Raw genomic sequence first — 17896 nt, forward strand, 5'->3', positions numbered from 1 at the left:
GAGGCCAGATGGCTGAAGGCAGCTCCCCACTTGCCACACCCCCCGCCCCAGGTGCTGCCCGGAGCTGAGGCCTAGATGACCAGCTGAGACTCAGCGTCCCCTGGAGGAGTCCTGCTGTCCCTCCCCTTGGTGCTAGAGGCCTGTGTGCACGTGAGCGTGCATGAGCGTGTCCGTTATTTCAGTGACTTGGTCCGTGGGTCTAGCCTTCCCCCCTGTGGACAAACCCCCATTGTGGCTCCTGCCTCCCCAGCAGATGACTCAGTGTGGGGGTGGCTGTGGGCAGGGAGCTGATGTGACTGCATCTGACCCGCCCCTTGACCCAGGCCTATGATGACATGGTGCTGATTTGGGGGGGGGCATTAAAGCTGCTGTTTTAAAAGGCTCCTGTTGTGACTCTTTGGGGAGATGGGGGTGGCAGGGGTCAGGTTTGCCCTGGAAGGTCAGTACTATCCTGCATGGGTGCACAGTCACTCTGTCTGGCCCTGGCCTCTGTCCTGTGACCCTCAGTCCCCAACTTGTCCTCAGAAAGGCGTAAACCAAGTGGGGATTGAGGACACGTCCTCACGGCCCCCCAGGAAGGGATGAGTCAGTGGTGGGGGGCTGCTTCTTGCCAGGGGCCATGCCCCAGCTCCTACCTCAGGGGGCTGCGAGAGATAAATGGGCCGTGATAGGGGCAGAGGGCCGGACCACAGCACCGCATGGCCTGGCCTCAGCCTGGGCAGCCCCGTTGGCCCCACCTTGTCCTGGAGGAGGCTGCTGCTGGTAGGACTGGGGTGGCTCTGGGTGGGATGGGCAGGGCCTTGGGGGCTGAGTGGATCTGGGATTTGGGCTGGTGGAGGTCTCTGGACCTGAGGGGGCCTTGGAGTCTCTGGCTTGAAGACCCCCTTCCTGCTCTTCCCTGTCCTGGATCTGTGGCTCCCTCAGAACTCGGGCTCCCCTTTTGCCCTTCTGTGTTCTCTCTGTGTCTCTGCATCCCTATTTTTTTTTTAAGATTTTATTTATTTATTTGAGAGAGAATATGTGTGCACGAGCAGGGGGAGGGGCGAAGGGAGAGGGAGAAGCAGACTCCCTGCTGAGCAGGGAGCTCAACGTGGGACTCGATCCCAGGACTCCTGGATCATGACCTGAGCCGAAGGTCTAACTGACTGAGCCACCCAGGTGCCCCCGCGTCCCTATTTGTATCATGTTTTCCTTCCAGTCTCCCTCTATTCTGGTTTGTCTCCTCCCTCTCCTTTCTCCCTTTTCCCGTTCCCCTCCCCAAGAGTATCTCTATCTCTACATCTAGATCCAGCTGTGCTCTCTTTATCTCCTTGGCCCCTGCTCTGCCTAGCTCTGTCTTGATTTCCTCAGTCTCACTCTGGCTGTCTAGCCCTTTCATCTCTGTCTCTTCTATCTCTCTCCCTTCCTTGCGGGGCCTCTCTAATCTCTGTCTCTTTCCCCATCTGTCTCCTTCCATGTGCCATGGCTGCCCAGAGCCCCTGCCCTGAGCCTCTTTTTCCCTCGCAGCCTGACCACATGATGACCAGGTGGCCTCTGCAGTTGCTGATGGTCCTGACGTGGGGCAGGGCCCTGCTTGTCCCTGCGACCCCTCTCCCAGCCTTCCAGAACACTTCCCAGGCCACTCCCCACCTCGTGACCTCGGAGAGCACCTCAGCCAGCACTGCAGGCCCCTCCAGTGCTTGGGGTTACCCCAGCCCCGGCCCCCGCCCGGGTCCCCGCATCACCCTCTCACTGGATGTCCCCATTGGCCTCCTGCAGATCTTACTGGAGCAGGCTCGGGCCAGAGCTTTGAGGGAGCGGGCTGCCACCAATGCTCGCATCCTGGCCCAGGTTGGCCGCCGCTGAGCTGGAGAGTGGGGGTCACAATGATGGGGCCACCCTGGATCAGGAGACCTGGAAGGCGGCGGCAGCAGAGCAGGACGGCACTACATTGGGGCATGGGGCACCCGGCCACCGCCCTGTGGGGTCACTGCCAGGTGGTGTCATATCACAGCTGTGCCTCTCAGAGCCACGGTGTATCTGGACAGCCCCGAAGGTTGCCAGATTAGGGGGCGGCCAAATGGAGTCTTGCCACACCTGGAGCCCTGCAGACTTCCAATATGTCTGGACAGCTTGGACACTACAGTGGAATGTCAGTGCTGGGAGGAGTCTCGCCACGTCTGGGTGCCCCACGGCCAAAGAGCATCCGGACACTCAGTGTGCTTACTCCTGTGCCACTTTTAGGAACCTCAACACAGCGGCCCGACGTGTTATCTGAGACCTATCTCAGTCTGCCTGAGACCAGACCTGCAGGTCTGCCCCGCCCCACAGAGGTCACCACACAGGGAGGTGCCCGTGGAGGGTCACACACATGTCTTGTGCTCCTGGAGGCAGCACCCATCTCAGATGAAGGGGCCGCCAGGGGCATCTCCAGGCACAGGTGGCCGAATGCAGGAAGTCTGTGGCGGGGGCAGCCTTGCCCTGTAGCAGGCGTGTGCGTGCATGGATGACTGCTTCTCTGTGGTTCTGACAACTGTGACTGTGTGTGAGCAAGGTGAGGGCATGGGAGGGGGCGGTGAGGAACAGGGGCTTGTCCCCCAAACCAGCATGAAATGCACTCAACGCGCAGCCAGGCACTGTCCCACCCACACGCCTGCACACCCAGCCTTGGCCCTTGGACACACGTGGCTCAGGCTGCTGGGACTCCAGCTTGCACTGGGACAGCCAGCTCTGCACCTCCCTCATCCAACTGTCCGGAGCAAAGGTGCTCGTCTTTCCAAGACTCAGCTTCCTCCTCTGGAGAGCAGAGTGATACCAGCGGGCTTCTCGTGAGCACGTGGTGACGGTATACGTGAAGGTTCTGGCATGCAGGAAAGAGCTCAATAAACGTCATGCCTGGAGAATGGGATGAACGAGGATCACAGTCGTGTGCACCCAGGCAGGGACAGTCAAGGGCTGAGTCACCGCTGGCTACCCTGCTGCTCTGCCCACTCTCCCCACCCCCGCCCCACTTCACCAACCTGGTCCCCTAGGTGTGGAAGGAATAGGTTTTCTCTAATCTCACACCACCAGCTCCATTGTGGGGCTGGAGATGGGACAAACCTTCTGAACGGTGTGAACAGGCTTGCCTGCAGATGGGGCAGAAACTGTAGGTAGTGTGGACAGCTCTAACTGGAGACAAGGGCAGACCCTGGGCAGTATGGACTGCTGGGGCTGTAGAGGGAGGCCACACAGGGCGGGAGCACGGCTGCCTGGGCTGGGGGCACTGTTGATCTCTCAAGTTGTGAGGCCCTGGGGGGCGGGCCGGGGGCGGGGCTGGGAAGGCGGGGCCACACGGGGCACACCGCAGCTCCCTCCGCGCCCGGAGGGCGGGGCTGCCCGGCTCCAGGCTGCAGGGGGCGGCGGCCCAGGGCCAGTTCGCTTGCAGGATGGACAGAGGCGAGGAGGGAGGCAGCGCCCTGACGGACCCCGGGTCAGGGAGCAGCAGGCGGGGTAGGCATGGGCGGCGGGGAGCGGGTGGAGGGGATTGGGGGAAAGACCAGGGCGCAGTGGGGGTGGTGCTGGAAGAGGTGCGAGGGTGTTGGGGGGGTCTCTCTAGGTGTAGGGGTGCTTTGAGGGGGGCATCAGCCTGTCAGTGGCAAGGAGGAGGGGGGAACACCGTCGCCTTACAGGGGAGTGGGGGGAGCTGGGTCAAGGGGGAACTATAAATAGCTTCTCCCTCCAGCCCAGAGAGAGGGACAGCCAGCTGGAGCTGCCTGCGGCCCTCCTGCTCTGCCCTTTGCTGGCCTCCAAGGGGTCATGTTTGTCCAGGTCCCCCCTGAGGGGTCACACATCATCTTGGGGAGGCCCAGAGGCTCATTTGGGAAATTTTTCATATGAAGTGGCTTTAGCCCTTGAACCAGAATTTCTAGGGCACCTACTGTGTGCCTTGTGTGGATCCTAACTGCTCTAAGCACCCACTCTGTGCTCTGCCCTGGTCATGAACCTCTCTGAGCCCTTACTGTGTGCCTTGACTGGCCCTGAGTCACTCTGAGCACCTACTGTGTGCTCTGTGCCAGCTGGAATCAGCAAGTCAGACCAAGCGGGCCACGGTTCACAGGCTGTTGAGTCGCATGGCTCCATACTGCCAAATTGGAACCTCATCCCCAACCCCCATGAGCTCTGGGCCCAGGGAGATACCAGGGATGATCCTTGGCTTGAAGTGGCCAGAGGAAGCTGGAGCTCCTGGGAATTCCCTGAACCTCCCAGTGGCAGCAGAGGGGAGAGGAGGAGGGAAATCAAAGGGAAGGGAGGCAGTAGAGAGCAGCCGGCCCCTGCAGCCTGCCTGTCTCTGTGCAGGCCTGGGTTGTTAGTGTGCGTGCACGTTGGGCTCTGTGTGCATGCTTCCATGCATCAGCATGTGGGTCTGTGTGGCATTCACTGAGGTCCCTGGGCCTTTATGCTGCAAAGTCTGGCCAGGACTGACCAGCAGATACAGGGATGGGGAAGAGTTTGAGCAGTGAGAACTGAGGATCTAGGACTTCAGCCACCCTAGAGCTTGTAGCCAGGGACACTGGAGAGAGGTCCAGAGGTCATTGCAGAGGGCACCACTGGAGCTAACAACGGGCAAGCCAGACAGCTTCATGGAGGAACAGGGAGGCTGAGACCATAGTCACACACCAGTGCCTGCTGATGCCCCAGTATACTTTCTACCACATCACTTTGGGATGCCCCAAGGTGGGAAAAGCCATAAAGGTTGGCTGTTCTATTGGGCATCTACTGATGCTGGGGAAGTAGAAAGCCAAGAGAGCCCTGGAGGGAATAAACCAGAGCCCAGGCGTAGGGGTGGGAAATGTGGTGACATGGAAGATATGGGAGGTGAGGTTTTGAAGGGTTGGGAGTTCATCTGAGTCCATCCTGCACTGTGGGCTGGCTCTGTGACCCTGGGTCCTTCTCCCCTCCCTCAGTTTCCTACTCGAGAAATGGGCAGGGAGATGAAGAATATTCTTAGAGCAGAGGTAGACTCTGGCCTTGGGGAGGAACCCCACGCTTCTCCTGCTGGTAACCTGTGGCCTTCCACTGGATATGGGGACTTGGGAAGGTGTGTTTGGGTCAGCCCAGGGTCAGACTGTTTGGGGAAGAGTGGGAGGTACAGAGCTGCCCTCTTCCTGGGAGGCTCAGGTCAGACTCTCTGGGTGTGGGGACAGTTTCCTCGAAATGACCCTGGCATCCTGCCCTGCTCTGGCTACCCCCTACCCCCAGCCTTTGACTAACATCCCAGGAGGACTGAGGAGGAGAATGGGCGGGCTGGAGGAAGTGCTGGGTGTCTGTGGATGGTAGAGCGCGTAGCTTTTGCAATAAGTTCCCGTGGTTGGACAGGGCGTGGGTGGGTGGCGACAAGGTCTCTGAGGTCAAGGTGGCCCCAAGATGGCCTTGGCAATGGCTAGGAGACAGACAGGAAGACTGCCTGTGTCAGGGACAGAATGAGTGGCTTTGGAGAAGTAGGAAAGTGGGCGGGTTGTCTCAAGTCCTGCTCATCAGGACCTGCCCACGGGTGTGCTCGGAGCTGTCTTTTCGTGGGTGGTGGGGGGGGGCGCGTTGAACACGGCAGAGAAGGATGAAGGAGGAAGTGCTCAGCTCTGGCTGGAGCAGGGCATTCCTCCCGGGTTAGGGGGCTAGAGCTGGTTTCAGGGTGGGTCTAGGTGGGCTTCTGCCTCCCGAAACTACATCTCCTGTGAAGGGGGCAAGACATCTGTATCAGAATTATCTGAAGGGTCCTTGCCAGGCTCTGAAGTGCAGGGTAGAGACAAGTGTGTGGCAGGGAGGTCAGAAGGAGGGGGTGCCACACCTGGGGTGCGTTGGGTGGAGCCTTCTTCTCCGTGCCCCTAGCCCTGGCTCCTGGCTGGACCCACTTTGGGCAGAGGGAACCTGAGGGTGCCATGATCCTGTCTGGGGCTTTTGTGGAGGACATCGCTAGAGGGCAGGTTTGAGCAGGGTCAGTGGGGCCCCAGGACAGAAAGTGTACAGAACTTGGGAGAAGCTGGGCTGAGGAGACAAAGGAGAAAGACCCAGGGTTCCTGAACTTCTGGATTTCTCCCCTGCCCTTTATTTCCACTGCATTCTTAGAGACAGGAGAGAGATAAGTAATATAAATGGTATTGCTTATGTGCTTCAGAATGGATTTCTCAGACACTGACACATTTTAATCTATACCAGAATCCTGTTAGGTCAATGATGTCCACATTCTATTTTCCTAATTTTAAAATATGCAAATTTACAATTTACAATTTAATTGGTGAAAATTAAAGCCTGTAAGAAGTAAGATAGTGCCAGAGCTCAGGGAGTCCCCAAGAAGCTTGGTTAAAAGGTCCTGCTCATGTGCTCCGGGTGGTCTGGAGTTTAGCCTGAGTTCCCCAGCGGCCAAGGTAAAGAGAGGAAACAATTTTGAGATGTCCCTGTCCATGAGGTAAAAGATTTTCTGGCGTGGTTGAGCCGGTCACTCCAGTGGGCGAGGAAGAGTCCTGGGGCTCTAAGAGAGGGTCGGGACGCCCGGCTCAGGGGCGACTCAGTGGCGCGGCGGTTGAAACTGGCATAACGCAGGGGCCACCAGACTGGTCCTGACCAACTGAGACCTGCGGGTCAAGCAGGCGCAGCTCCTCCGCATGCAGATCCCTCCCTCCTGGCCGCCCCCACCCACCCCCGCCCCAGATCAGTGGTAGCAGTGAGCGGAACCAGGGTGCCTGGGGGCAAGGCTGTGCAAGGCAAGGCGGTGGATGAGGCCGATGCAAGCCTGCAGGGTCCGGGCGGGCGTGCTGGGCTCCTGCATCCCGGGCAGGTTCGGCACCATCCCGGCCTTGAACCTGTGGGGAGCTGGGCATGCGCGTCCTCGATCCCCCGCGTGAAGGGCGGGCCCGCCGGGTACAAAACCGGCTGGTAGGCGACTGGGCATGCGTGGTCGGAGGCCGGGCCCTCTTCTGTTGGGGTAGGCCCTACTCGTTCTGGGGTGGGGCCTGCCGGGAGTTGGAGCGGCGTCTCCTCGGCTCGAGGAGGGGCGGGGCCGAGGGGCGGGGCCTCGAGTGGCCCGAGGTGGCCCGGCTGCTGGGTCGGAAACCGCGCAGTCCGACTCATCAAGTCCGGGGTATGGCGTCCCCACGGGAATTGACCCAGAACCCCTTGAAGAAGATCTGGATGCCGTACAGCAATGGGCGGCCCGCTCTGCACGCCTGCCAGCGCCGTGGTGAGGCGGGCTCCGTGGAGAAGGGCAGGGTGGTGCCCGGGGATGGGTGGATCAGGCGGCCTGGGCCAGGAACAGGTGGGGAACCGGGAACAGGTGAAGCTGCCGTGGCTGATAGTAGGGGAGCAGGAACTGGTCGAGAGCCGGGCACAGGTGTGGCAGAGCAGGGGGCGGAGGCAGATATGTGGCCATGTCTCCCCTCGCTAAGGACTAGGTCTGGCTACCATCACCTCCAGGAGGCGCCGGCCCGCTCTCACCCGAGTCTCTAACCACCAAGTCAGGCCTGGGGATGATTCGGAACCTCCCCCTACCATTCAGTTCAGGCCAGAGAGCGTGGACCGTGTCTGAGCTATGTTGGCCTTATGGAAATCGCTTGACCTTTCTGAGCCCAGAACTTTCAGAGGCCCAAAGGTGTGCCAGTTCTCCAGTGAGAGGAAGGTGGTCCCTTGGCCTTAACTACCCACCCCTGGGGCTGAAACCAAGCTTTGGGAAGAAGTTCAGGGAAGTGCAGTTGTGTTGAGGATGAAGAAGGTGGGAACACTGTCTCATATAAACCTGTCTTTGTGTCCATGGGGTATGTGCACCCCGCAGGGTCGTGGGGGAATGGTAAAGTTAGAGGGGGGAAACGTCAGGAGACATGCTGACATTCGTGGTATTGTTAAGGGGCTCACCTTTCCTGGGATCCCGATGTTTAATCCACTTGACTTGCTGCTTGTCCTTAAATGAGTCTGCAACCTCCTATTGCCAAGAAAAACAAAGGGGTTTTTTGTTTGTTTTTTTAGGAGTAGCAAACATTATAATGAATTTACAAGTTGGCAAGGACCTCAGAGAACATCTCGTCCAACTTGGGTACAGATACAGAAATGGAGATCAGGAGATTGTACGATGTGCTAAGGTCTCTCTGTACTCCTTGACCTCTGCTTGGGCATGATAAGGGAGGAGAGAGTGTTCTGTTCTTGTTTGGCTTTGAGGCCAGCCTGGAGGCCTTGGCTTTGACCAAGATGTAAGTCCTATGGGTGGGCTGTGTGTGTCTCTTACTACACCAGGTTCTGTTAGGGGGGTGGCCATGGTTTTGACTGGGCATTGTGGTGGGTCATGGCTCTGACCATGATCTAGGTGTTGGAAGGATTCTTAGGTGATGATCAGGCTCTTAGGCCTGGAGCCATGGCTTTCCAGTCAATACTTAGTTCTGAGAGGCAATGGTGACTGCCTAGCCAGCCCTCCTTCCAGACTTTTCTGTGGAGGGACCAAGGCCAAGGCCCCTTGCCCTTGTGCTTCTAGTCAGTCTGTGTTGCCCTAATGAGGGGGTGGCCACTGTTATTACATAAAGGGCAAGAAGTCAGAACCTGGGCTTTGAAGAGCCACATTGTTGCTCAGCTGTGTGACCTTGGGCAAGGAGCTGATACTCCTTGCTAGGCCACGGGTTCCTCATCTGTGGGATGGAGACAGTCATCGTCCCTGCTCCCAGGAGCTGCTATGAGCCTCTTCAAGGGGAGATGCTTAATAAGTGGTGGCAGGTGGTGCTGTCATTTCGTCACCATCCTTCTTTGCTTCTCAGTACCTCAGAGTCAGGAACTGAAGCATCAGCTGTGAGCCAACCCCCATTCCAGATGGCAAAGATGCTGAGGCTCAGTGGGGAGGGGCCTGTGTTTCTCCAAGCTCCAAGGATGCGGTGAAAATACGGCTCTGGCCTGAGCACAGGGGCTTGTGTGTGGCCCTGTCTCAGGCTGTTACAGTAGGTGAGATTCTGGACTGGCCCAGCACAGGAGGGCTTCCTGGAAGAGGAGGCACCTAAGAAACCAAAGATGAGACCTGCAGATTGTATGGGGATTTGGGCCCCGGGTGAAGGTCCCTGAGTTCACAGCGGAGAGTAAGCCATGAGTGAACATGGAACCTGTCTGGGCAGCACCCACAGTCCCCAGAGCCTGTGCATGTAGCCATGTAGCATTTTACCCCCTGCATAGTAATTTATAACTTGGTGGAAGACCCCAAGGATGGGTGGGGGATGGGTGGAAGTTGAGCTGATCAGAGGCTGTATAGAGAAGAGGCTGTAGAGGCCCATGGCTGGTCTGTGCTGTGCAGTCAGTTATCTTTGGGTGCCTAGTCCCTGGCCTCTGAGGGCACCAGAGGCTGCTTGGCTGTGCCTCTTCTACCCCGACTCTCCATTAGCAATTCTTTTTCCTTTGGGGAAATTCAGGCTACACATGAGGGCGTGGAACCTGTTACCTTTCTTCATCACTGACCCCTCACCTCAGCCCTGGAGGAGCACTGGGGACAGTTGGGGCTGGGGCTGAAGAAGGGACTCAGAGCATGCCAGAAAGAATGGCACTTGAGATAGCTTTTATTGGCAATAAGGTAGCAAGAACTTCTTGGCTAAGGACATGACTGGAATCGGCACAGGACAACAGGGGAGATGACTTTCTGTCCCCTCTGAACAAGACAGTCACGCCAGATTGCTTTCTTTTTTTTTTTTTTTTAAAGATTTTATTTATTTATTTGTGAGAGAGAGAGGGAGAGAGAGCGAGCACAGGCTGACAGAGAGGCAGGCAGAGGCAGAGGGAGAAGCAGGCTCACTGCCGAGCAAGGAGCCCGATGTGGGACTCGATCCCAGGACGCTGGGATCATGACCTGAGCTGAAGGCAGCTGCTTAACCAACTGAGCCACCCAGGCGTCCCCAGATTGCTTTCTTTTAAAGAGTTCTTCCTTCCCCAGCTTGGCCCAAGGAGACATGCTCAGGAGCAGCTGCAGTTTTGGAACCTTCTTTAGGGCTTGTAGTGGCCCCTGAGGTGGTCCATAGCACCAGCCTTGTCTCGGGCCCCTTGATTCCTAGGGCTCTTGCAGCCCTAAGCAAATTTATAGAAAAAGGAACCAGTGAAGTACATTGATTGGACATGTCTGCAAATCTCCTTGGGCACATAAGCCTCATGTTCTGCTGTCTAATTGCCCAGTGCCGAGGCTCTCGAGGGGCCCAGAACCCCAGCTTCCCTGGTGCTTATGCTCTCTGTTCAGGCCCGGTAGTGTGTTCCCTCTTGTGGGCCTCCATTAATAATTCCTCTTCTGCTAGCTTGCTTATGCTTTGCTGTTGTAAGCAGAGCTATTGCAAATACACGTGTACTTTGAGCTTTCTTTGGGTCATTTCCTTGGGAGCTTATCTTGAGGAACGGTGTTGTTAGGTAATTTATTGCTTTTGCTCCCAGCCCTGGTGGACCGCCCTACCCGCCTTCTGCAGTTGGCCATGCATGGGGCCGGGGAGGGGATCCTGTCACCACACACTGGGGGAGGAGGCCAGGGCTGTCTCTCGGAAGATAGGAGATGTGAAGAGGGGGTGTAGAACCCCACTCCTGAAGGCCTGGGAGAGCCCTTCAGGAAACAGTGGGAAGGAGGGAAGCAGTCTGGGTGTGCAGGCTCCCCTACCACCCTGTGCTTAGTGGCCGACTCACTGCACTTTGCTTGCTTGCGAGCCCCGGCCAGCTGTTGTGCAAACAGCACAGGCCCCAGTGTCACTGGCCCTCAGGACACAGGGCCTTGCTTAACTTGCTTTTCTCTCACCTTAGCCAGTGCTGAGGTTTTTCTGCAAGTTCCTGCTTGCTCACTGTCAGCCTGTATTCTGTGGAATCCTGTCCTTCCCTCGCCCGAGGCTTAAGGTTTGGGTCACATCTGTCCAAAGGTCATGTCCAGTCCAGGAGCGCTGCAGCCCCCACTGGCAAGCAGGGCCCTTTGGTTCTCTGTGGGACCTGTCTGGAGACGGACAGATGCCTCTGCGCCCTAGGTCCCAAGGGCAGTGGATGCCGAGGTGCCCCTGCCTGCATCTCAGGGTGGGGCAGGTGGCTCTGGCTTCCCAGAAAAACTCTGGCTTTTACCTGGAGGTAGTGCAGGGCCTCACTGAGCAATTCTCATCGCATTTGACAGGTGAGGACACCAAAGCTCAGAATTGCCAGTCATTGTCAGAGTCCAGATGGGAACCCAGAACTGACTCCTGAGCCCCAAACGGGGCTGCCCCTGGGGCCTCTGTGCTCCAACTCCAGTGAGGGGTAGGGCCCAGCAAGCTATCCAAGAAGGGCTGCCAGGAGACGGCATTTGCAGAGCCCAGGGGGCAAAAGAGGGACAGTGACAGGCCCCCACATGGGCCACCTGTCTGTCTGCTGTAGTTTCACATGGCCTATGTGCTGGGGACGGTGAAAGGGAAGCTTTCTAAGGTTTCTGTGGTGAGGCCACACTGAAAGCTGAGCTGGATCACGTGAGGCTGGTAGTTCTGCTGTCCTGGTGTCTGTCCCAGTGGGCCAGGGTTTGGGGATGCTGTGTCCAGACCCGTCCCCACCTCTGCCTCGGCAACTTCTTGGGGGGGGGGGCCTGATCAGCCGGCATGTGGGATGGTGGCAGGTGGGCTGTGCGAGGGACAGTCCTTGTGGACCTTGGTCTGGGTCTCTGGTCTCAGCCCCGTGGCACTCACCCTGGGGAATTTCGAGATGCTGCTCCCCCCTCTTCACCCCATAGTTTTTGAGCAGCAACTCTGTGCCAGATTGTGTGATCCTGAACGGCTCCGGCACTGCAGGGCTGCGCTCTCTCCAAGTGGTCAGGTGCAGGGGGCAGACCCATGGGTGGGGTGGCCAGGATTGAGGGAGTGTGCCAGGGTACCATGGAGGTGGCTAGGAGGCAGGCTCCCTGAAGAAGCAGCTTTTGAGCCGGGCTTTGTACCAGATGAGGCAAAATTCCCAGCGGGGAGGATAAGCAGTGGAATTGTGCTGGCAGGAATGCTGCAAAGGTTCTGTGCGGCTGGTGTGGATTCCGGGATGACAGGTGGGCGTTGACTGTCTCCCGGGCTTTGGCTTTGTCTGCCTGTTCATTCAGGGGCGGGGCAGGTTCAGCCTTATATCCGCAGTACCCATCAGGATAAAGGGCTGAGGAGATTCTGCTGCAGCTGCTGGAGCCCAGACAGGCCTGGGCAGCAGGGTTATGCCAGTGGTGGCTGACACCAGGGTCTTAAGGCCAGGAGGCCTGGCAGGCCCATCTGATGTCCTGTGGCAGGAGCAGAGGGAGGGGCCCGCTGGGAGGTGTCCCAGCCCTTATCTGACACCGCCTCCTTGCCTTTCAGTTTGCATGACCAACTGCCCAACGCTCATTGTCATGGTCGGCCTGCCCGCCCGGGGCAAGACCTACATCTCTAAGAAGCTGACTCGCTACCTGAACTGGATTGGTGTGCCCACCCGAGGTGAGACTTGGCCTGGGATTCCATGGGGGCCTGGGGGCTTTGTGGGGGAAGGGAGGGGAAGAGAGAAGGCTGGCCTGGGGTGGGTCAAGGTCAAGAACTGGGGAGGGCTGCTGCTGTGTGAAAGCTGAGCCTTTCTTTCCCCCAGAATTCAACGTTGGCCAGTATCGCCGGGACATGGTCAAGACGTACAAGTCTTTTGAGTTTTTCCTTCCAGACAATGAAGAGGGCCTGAAGATCAGGAAGTGAGTGTGTACGTGTGTAATTATGTGTGTTTACATAGAAGACCTTGGAGCCCAGATGCCCAGCTGCTCCTGAGCCCTGGCCTTGCTCTGCCCCACTGGGCTATGACAGGGTTGGTCTTCTGATCTCTCAGGGTGTGGTGGGGTTGGGGATATGGGGACAATAGGCAAGGGTATAGGGCCTCTTTTTTTTTAAGATTTTATTTTGTTTGAGACAGAGAGAAAGAGAGAGAGCATGGGCAGTGGGGAGGGGCAGAGGGAGAAGGAGCAGCAGACTCCCTGCTGAGCAAGGAGCCGGGGGTGGGGCTCCATCCCAGGACTCTAAGATCATGGCCTAAGCCGAAGGCCGACCCTTAACCTACTGAGCCACCCAGGTGCCCCAGCGTGGCACCTTGGCGGCTGGCCCTCCCTGGGATTTATGAAACCTTAGTAAGGACATCCTATGGGAGGGGAAGATGTGGCTTCAGAGAGATTGAGGAGACCTAGGACAGTTCATGGGCAGGCTGCAGAGACCTCTCACTTGCTTACCCCAGGCCCTCCACCGGCATGGCCTCTGATAAGGATGGGAGCCTGAGTGGGTGCGGGGACACAGGCCTCCACGATGGGGCAGAGTGGGAGAGGGACCACCTTCTGGCACAGAGTGGGAAGGATTGGGCCCAGAACCGCACCCTTTCCCTGATAAACTGTATATTTGGAGGATGTTTGGCACTTGCTTAGCATGTTCTTGGCATGTGTAGGACAGGCCTCGGCTTTGCTTTCAAGTGCCTCAGACTTCACCCTCCTGTTCTCACTCATGAGATGGGAATTTGCAGACCTCCTCCCTTTCCCGCCCCATTCACACTCGAACCAAGAACACCAACTGGTGGTCTGCGGATCTGTACTCTTTTTTTTTTTTTTTTTTTAAAGATTTATTTATTTATTTATTTGACAGAGAGAGAGATTACAAGCAGGCAGAGAGGCAGACAGAGAGAGAGAGGAGGAAGCAGGCTCCCTGCTGAGCAGAGAGCCCGATGTGGGACTCGATCCCAGGACCCTGAGATCATGACCTGAGCCGAAGGCAGCGGCTTAACCCACTGAGCCACCCAGGCGCCCTGGGGATCTGTACTCTTTTTGGCAGGTGTCAGCTGAGGGATCAAGAAGTCTCCTTACCCTTGCTTGGGGTTCGGCCATTGTGCTAGCGCATTTAGCAGAGGCTGGCCCAGCTCTAGCGACCTCCCCAAATCAAGCAGAGCTCCAGGCCAGAAGCTTTGCGTTTGTTGCCTAGACCTGGATACTAGGCTGCCTGCTCCGTCTCTGGCCACCAGGGGGCAAGAGCTCCCCACTGTGGGGCGTGGCCCTGGTGTAGCAGCACCAAGAAAGGAGAAGGGGAGTCTGTCTGTCAGGCCTGTGGCCCAATTGTGGGTGAAACTGGGAGCGGACTCTCTGTGACCCAGACAAAAGGGAGGGGACTGGTATTTGCACTCCTGCTTGTGTGTTGGGCGCATGCTGCCCGTTGTCACTCCTCCTGCCCATTTTACAGGTGAGGAAACTGAGGCTCAGGAGTCTCACACGAGATAACACGTTTCTGCCCAGAGCCCAGACTTGAATCCAAGCCCACACCACCGAAGACTTCCGTGTCCATCTTTCTAGTGTTACCCAGTTAGTAGGTCAGAGGTTGTATCCAGTGCCAATTCTGCAACAACTTCAAGCTGTGGGCACCCACTAGCTGGTTTGTCCTCTCCTGCGTGGGGGCCGGTGGTGTCACCTCACTCCCCCAGATGGGGAGGCATGGTCTGAAAGTGATGGTGTTGCTTGGGATCACGCAGGGTTTGAATCTGAAGCCAGGCCTGTCTAAACCCAGAGTGTCTGTGGGAAGAATAAGGGAGCTGGCCCTGCCAGGGCCCACCAGTAATTCTGCTCAGGCCTCCTGAAGGTAGGAGTATTGGGATTAACTCAGGGGGGGAAACGCCGACTTGGAGAGTTTGGGGAGCTAGGCTAGGGTGGCCCAGATGGAACAGAGGCCCCCGTAGGAGAAGCTGGGGTGGGTTCACTGGTGCCTCCCTGCAGGCAGGCCCTCTGGCTATTCCTGGAAACCCTCCCTCCTGGATCTGAAGGCTAGCTCTGGCCCCTGGGCTTCAGGACCATTTCCCAATAACCACCCCAAAATGCCCACAGGTAAATGGCAACACAGAAGGATCAGACTTTTTAAAATGGGAAGCCTGAGAAGGGAAGGCTAGATTGTCCAGAGGCCTGGGTGACCCCAACACGTTGTTGAGGTCCCTGGGGATACACAACGTTGATGTCTGTCCCTGACACCAGGCACCGTGGAAGGTCCAGGGAAGGCATACAAAGTCACGTGTGCACATGCAGGTCACGTGAACACACGTGCCATCGGGCACACTTAGTCTCCTACCACACATGAGCCTGCGTGCACACACGCCTGTGGGCACATGCTTGTGCATCTAACAATCCTATTCAGGTCTGTCTTGACACGGTCCACCTGGAGTTAGCATCAGTCTGCACAGGGGAAGGGCTCAGTCCCAGAAGACCGTCCCTGCTTACACCCACACCCCCATACGCTCGGGCTCCCGGGCTGTTGGTCCCACGTCTCCACTGGAGCCCCGAGATCCCCCTTACCTGGTGTTGCCTCAGCCAGAGCAACCCGCCAATCTTAGTCCAGGATCCAGGGCGTTCACACAGCTGGCCAGAAATGGCTCTAGCAATGCATTGCCCAGACTCTCAGAATTCAGGGTTTTTCTTGGCAGAAGAAAGCTCTTTTGTTTTTTTAAAGATTTTATTTATTTATTTGACAGAGAGAGAGAGAGATCACAAGTACGCAGAGAGGCAGGCAGAGGGAGAAGGGGAAGCAGGTTACCCGCTGAGCTAAGAGCTTGATGTGGGGCTCAATCCCAGGACAATGAGACCATGACCTGAGCCATAAGCAGAGGCTTAACCCACTGAGCCACCCAAGTGCCCCAGAAGAAAGTTCTTTAAAGTTTTAACCAAAAGACCCGCTGGGGTGCAAAAAGGTCACAAAGAGGCATAGGAGCAGAACTGCTTCTGGTGACCTGGACTCAGCTGTGCCACCAATTTGCCCCTGACCCCAGCGGCCGGCCCCCTGCTCTGCCTGGCCTGTGCCTTCATGCTCAGGCCCTGGGGCCTGGCCGGTGAAAGGCCCCACAGCTCCGTCCTTGGATGTGCTGCAGGTTTGTGTACCAAATCCGAAGATCAAACAAATGGAAGAACATCTAACTTTCTAACTTTACTCTTGCATCAAGAAAGTGCAGGTGGGGGTGCCTGGTTGGCTCATATGGTTAAGCATCTGCCTTCGGATCAGGTCATGGTCCCAGGGTCCTGGGATTGAGCCCCGTATCAGGCTCTCTGCTTAGCGGGGAGCCTGCTTCCCCACCCCCACCCCCAGCTCTCTGCCTGCCTCTCTGCCTACTTGTGATCTCTCTCTCTCTCTCAAATAAATAAATAAAATCTTTGGAGAAAAAAAAGTGCCGGTAATAGATAAAAGGCTTGAGTGATCTGCCTGTCTCCAGACATTAGAGGAGAAAAGGATAGTATGAGGAAGACCTTACGTATGGCAGCCCATTTCGCAGCAATAAACCAAAAGGCTGAGGTGTTCTGAAGGCGATATAGTTGATGGTTAGTCACGGGGAAGATTTCATCTTCCAGAGGGTCCGTGGACATAGGTGCAAGAGGCAGAGACGCAGCACCCTCCTCCATAAGAGTTTCACATATTCGCTCTTCCAGGAAAGCAAATGGAATATTAAGTATAATGTCGCCCTGCCAGCAACAGTCTTTTCTCTCCCTGCCACCAGCCCCAGCACTCACACACAAGGAATCACCTCGTTTTAAAAGTGCTTATTTTGGGGGCGCCTGGGTGGCTCAGTCGGTTAAGCATCTGCCTCCAGCTCAGGTCATGATCCCTGAGTCCTGGGATCGAGTCCCACGTCGGGCTGCCTGCTCAGCTGAGAGTCTGCTTTTCCCTCTGCCTCTTGGTTTCCCTCTGCCTGCTGCTCCCCCTGCTTGTGCTCTCTCTCTCTCTGTCAAATAAATAAATTCATTAAATCTTAAAATTATATATATATCCCCAATGGCCAGGAGCACATAGCCTTCAGGTTATAGGAGCAGAGTTAGCAAAAGAACTGAAAAGGACCTCAAGGAGGAAGAGACCTTGAGAAGGGTAGGGGCCCCAGGGACTGGGCCCTTCCTGGTCAGGGTAGGATGTGTCATGTTCTGTGGCCCTCCTGCCTCCAGGGTCAGGTGCGGGGCTGACCCTGTGTTTTCTCTTCTGAAGGCAGTGTGCACTGGCAGCCCTCCGTGACGTCCGGCGGTTCCTCAGTGAGGAGGGGGGCCATGTGGCGGTGAGTGGGACATCCCGGTGTCTTTTGGGAGTGACATGTGGGAAGCCTACCTACATCCACCCTTTTACTTGTCAGGTGCCTGGCAGAGAGGGGAGGGTATATGTGGCTACAGCGGCCCCTGGGTGCCAGGCCCTGGGAGGAAGTCTACAGTCACCATACAGAAGGAAGCTGGAGGCTGGCTGTGTGCTGGGAATTTCCCTCTGGGCTTGTGGTTGCATTTGACCTAGTAGGTCTTCCTTCTGGATAATCACATTGTCAGTCACCACATGTGGTGATCGCGTTACCTAAGTCTTGAGCAAGTGTGATTTCTGCTGGTCTGGGGAGAATCCTGCCACGCATTTAGTGGCTGTTCCTGGAACTTGCTGAATCCTGGGTAATGGAATTCCAACAATGTGCTAGCCCCTCCCGTCAGATGGATGGGCGGGGCCAGGTTGAGCCCGGGTGTCTTATAGGAAAGGCCCCTCTCCTCACCCTATGCAGTAGAACACAGGAACTGCTTTTTCCTTCCTTTTTCCTCTTGGAGGTGTGGTTCCTGCAGCTCTTAATCTCCCAGCTCCACCTGACTCAGTCCCCTTCTTGGTCTCAGGAGTTCCCTCGTCCTGGCTCCCCAGCTGAAGCCCTGCTCTGGGCCCCCGTGTCTTCTTTTTCCTTGACTTACTGACTTGTTTTGTTGGAGCTCATCCTCCAGTAGCTTCCCAAGGAAGGTACTTGGGAATTACCTTGCACGAGATCTTGCGTGTCTGGCAATGGCTTTTCATCCTCCTATCTGATGGTTGGGTTTAGGTGGGAAGTATTTTTCCTTTAGAATTTCCACAACGTCGCTCTGTTGTAGTATGGCTTCTAGAGCAGTGTGGAAAAGCCTCATGGCGCTCTGATTTGCTGATCTTCCCAAAAGTTTCATCTC

The 17896-nt window shown here is 56.7% G+C and overlaps 3 protein-coding genes across 4 annotated transcripts in view; all 3 read left to right on the forward strand.

Moving 5' to 3' along the window:
- Nucleotides 1-382, forward strand: part of COL7A1 (collagen type VII alpha 1 chain) — a 31602-nt gene extending 31220 nt beyond the window's left edge. The window contains exon 119 of the mRNA XM_044253626.1: nucleotides 52-382. Coding sequence (XP_044109561.1) covers nucleotides 52-68 — 17 coding nt within the window. The 3' untranslated portion in view covers nucleotides 69-382. The remainder of the gene's footprint in view (nucleotides 1-51) is intronic.
- A 1133-nt stretch (nucleotides 383-1515) lies between these two features.
- UCN2 (urocortin 2) lies at nucleotides 1516-1845 on the forward strand. The gene has a single exon (XM_044255279.1). The coding sequence runs from the start codon at nucleotides 1516-1518 to the stop codon at nucleotides 1843-1845; it is 330 nt and encodes a 109-aa protein (XP_044111214.1).
- Nucleotides 1846-3407: 1562 nt separating this feature from the next.
- PFKFB4 (6-phosphofructo-2-kinase/fructose-2,6-biphosphatase 4) overlaps nucleotides 3408-17896 on the forward strand; it is a 33416-nt gene continuing 18927 nt past the window's right edge. The window contains exons 1-4 of one of the 2 annotated variants that reach the window (XM_044253629.1): nucleotides 3408-3471; nucleotides 12285-12401; nucleotides 12547-12643; nucleotides 16926-16992. In XM_044253629.1, the coding sequence (XP_044109564.1) occupies nucleotides 3408-3471; nucleotides 12285-12401; nucleotides 12547-12643; nucleotides 16926-16992 (345 nt within the window). Of the gene's footprint in view, nucleotides 3472-7035; nucleotides 7196-12284; nucleotides 12402-12546; nucleotides 12644-16925; nucleotides 16993-17896 lie in introns of those variants that run through there. The other variant, XM_044253628.1, reaches the window with a different exon arrangement.

The sequence above is a fragment of the Neovison vison genome, chromosome 6 (genome assembly GCF_020171115.1).
Source record: "Neovison vison isolate M4711 chromosome 6, ASM_NN_V1, whole genome shotgun sequence".
NCBI lineage: Eukaryota > Metazoa > Chordata > Mammalia > Carnivora > Mustelidae > Neogale > Neogale vison.

What these genes read in the sequence shown, in the direction of transcription:
- UCN2 (XM_044255279.1), top strand. Translation starts at nt 1,516, where the DNA reads ATGATGACCAGGTGGCCTCTGCAGTTGCTGATGGTCCTGACGTGGGGC.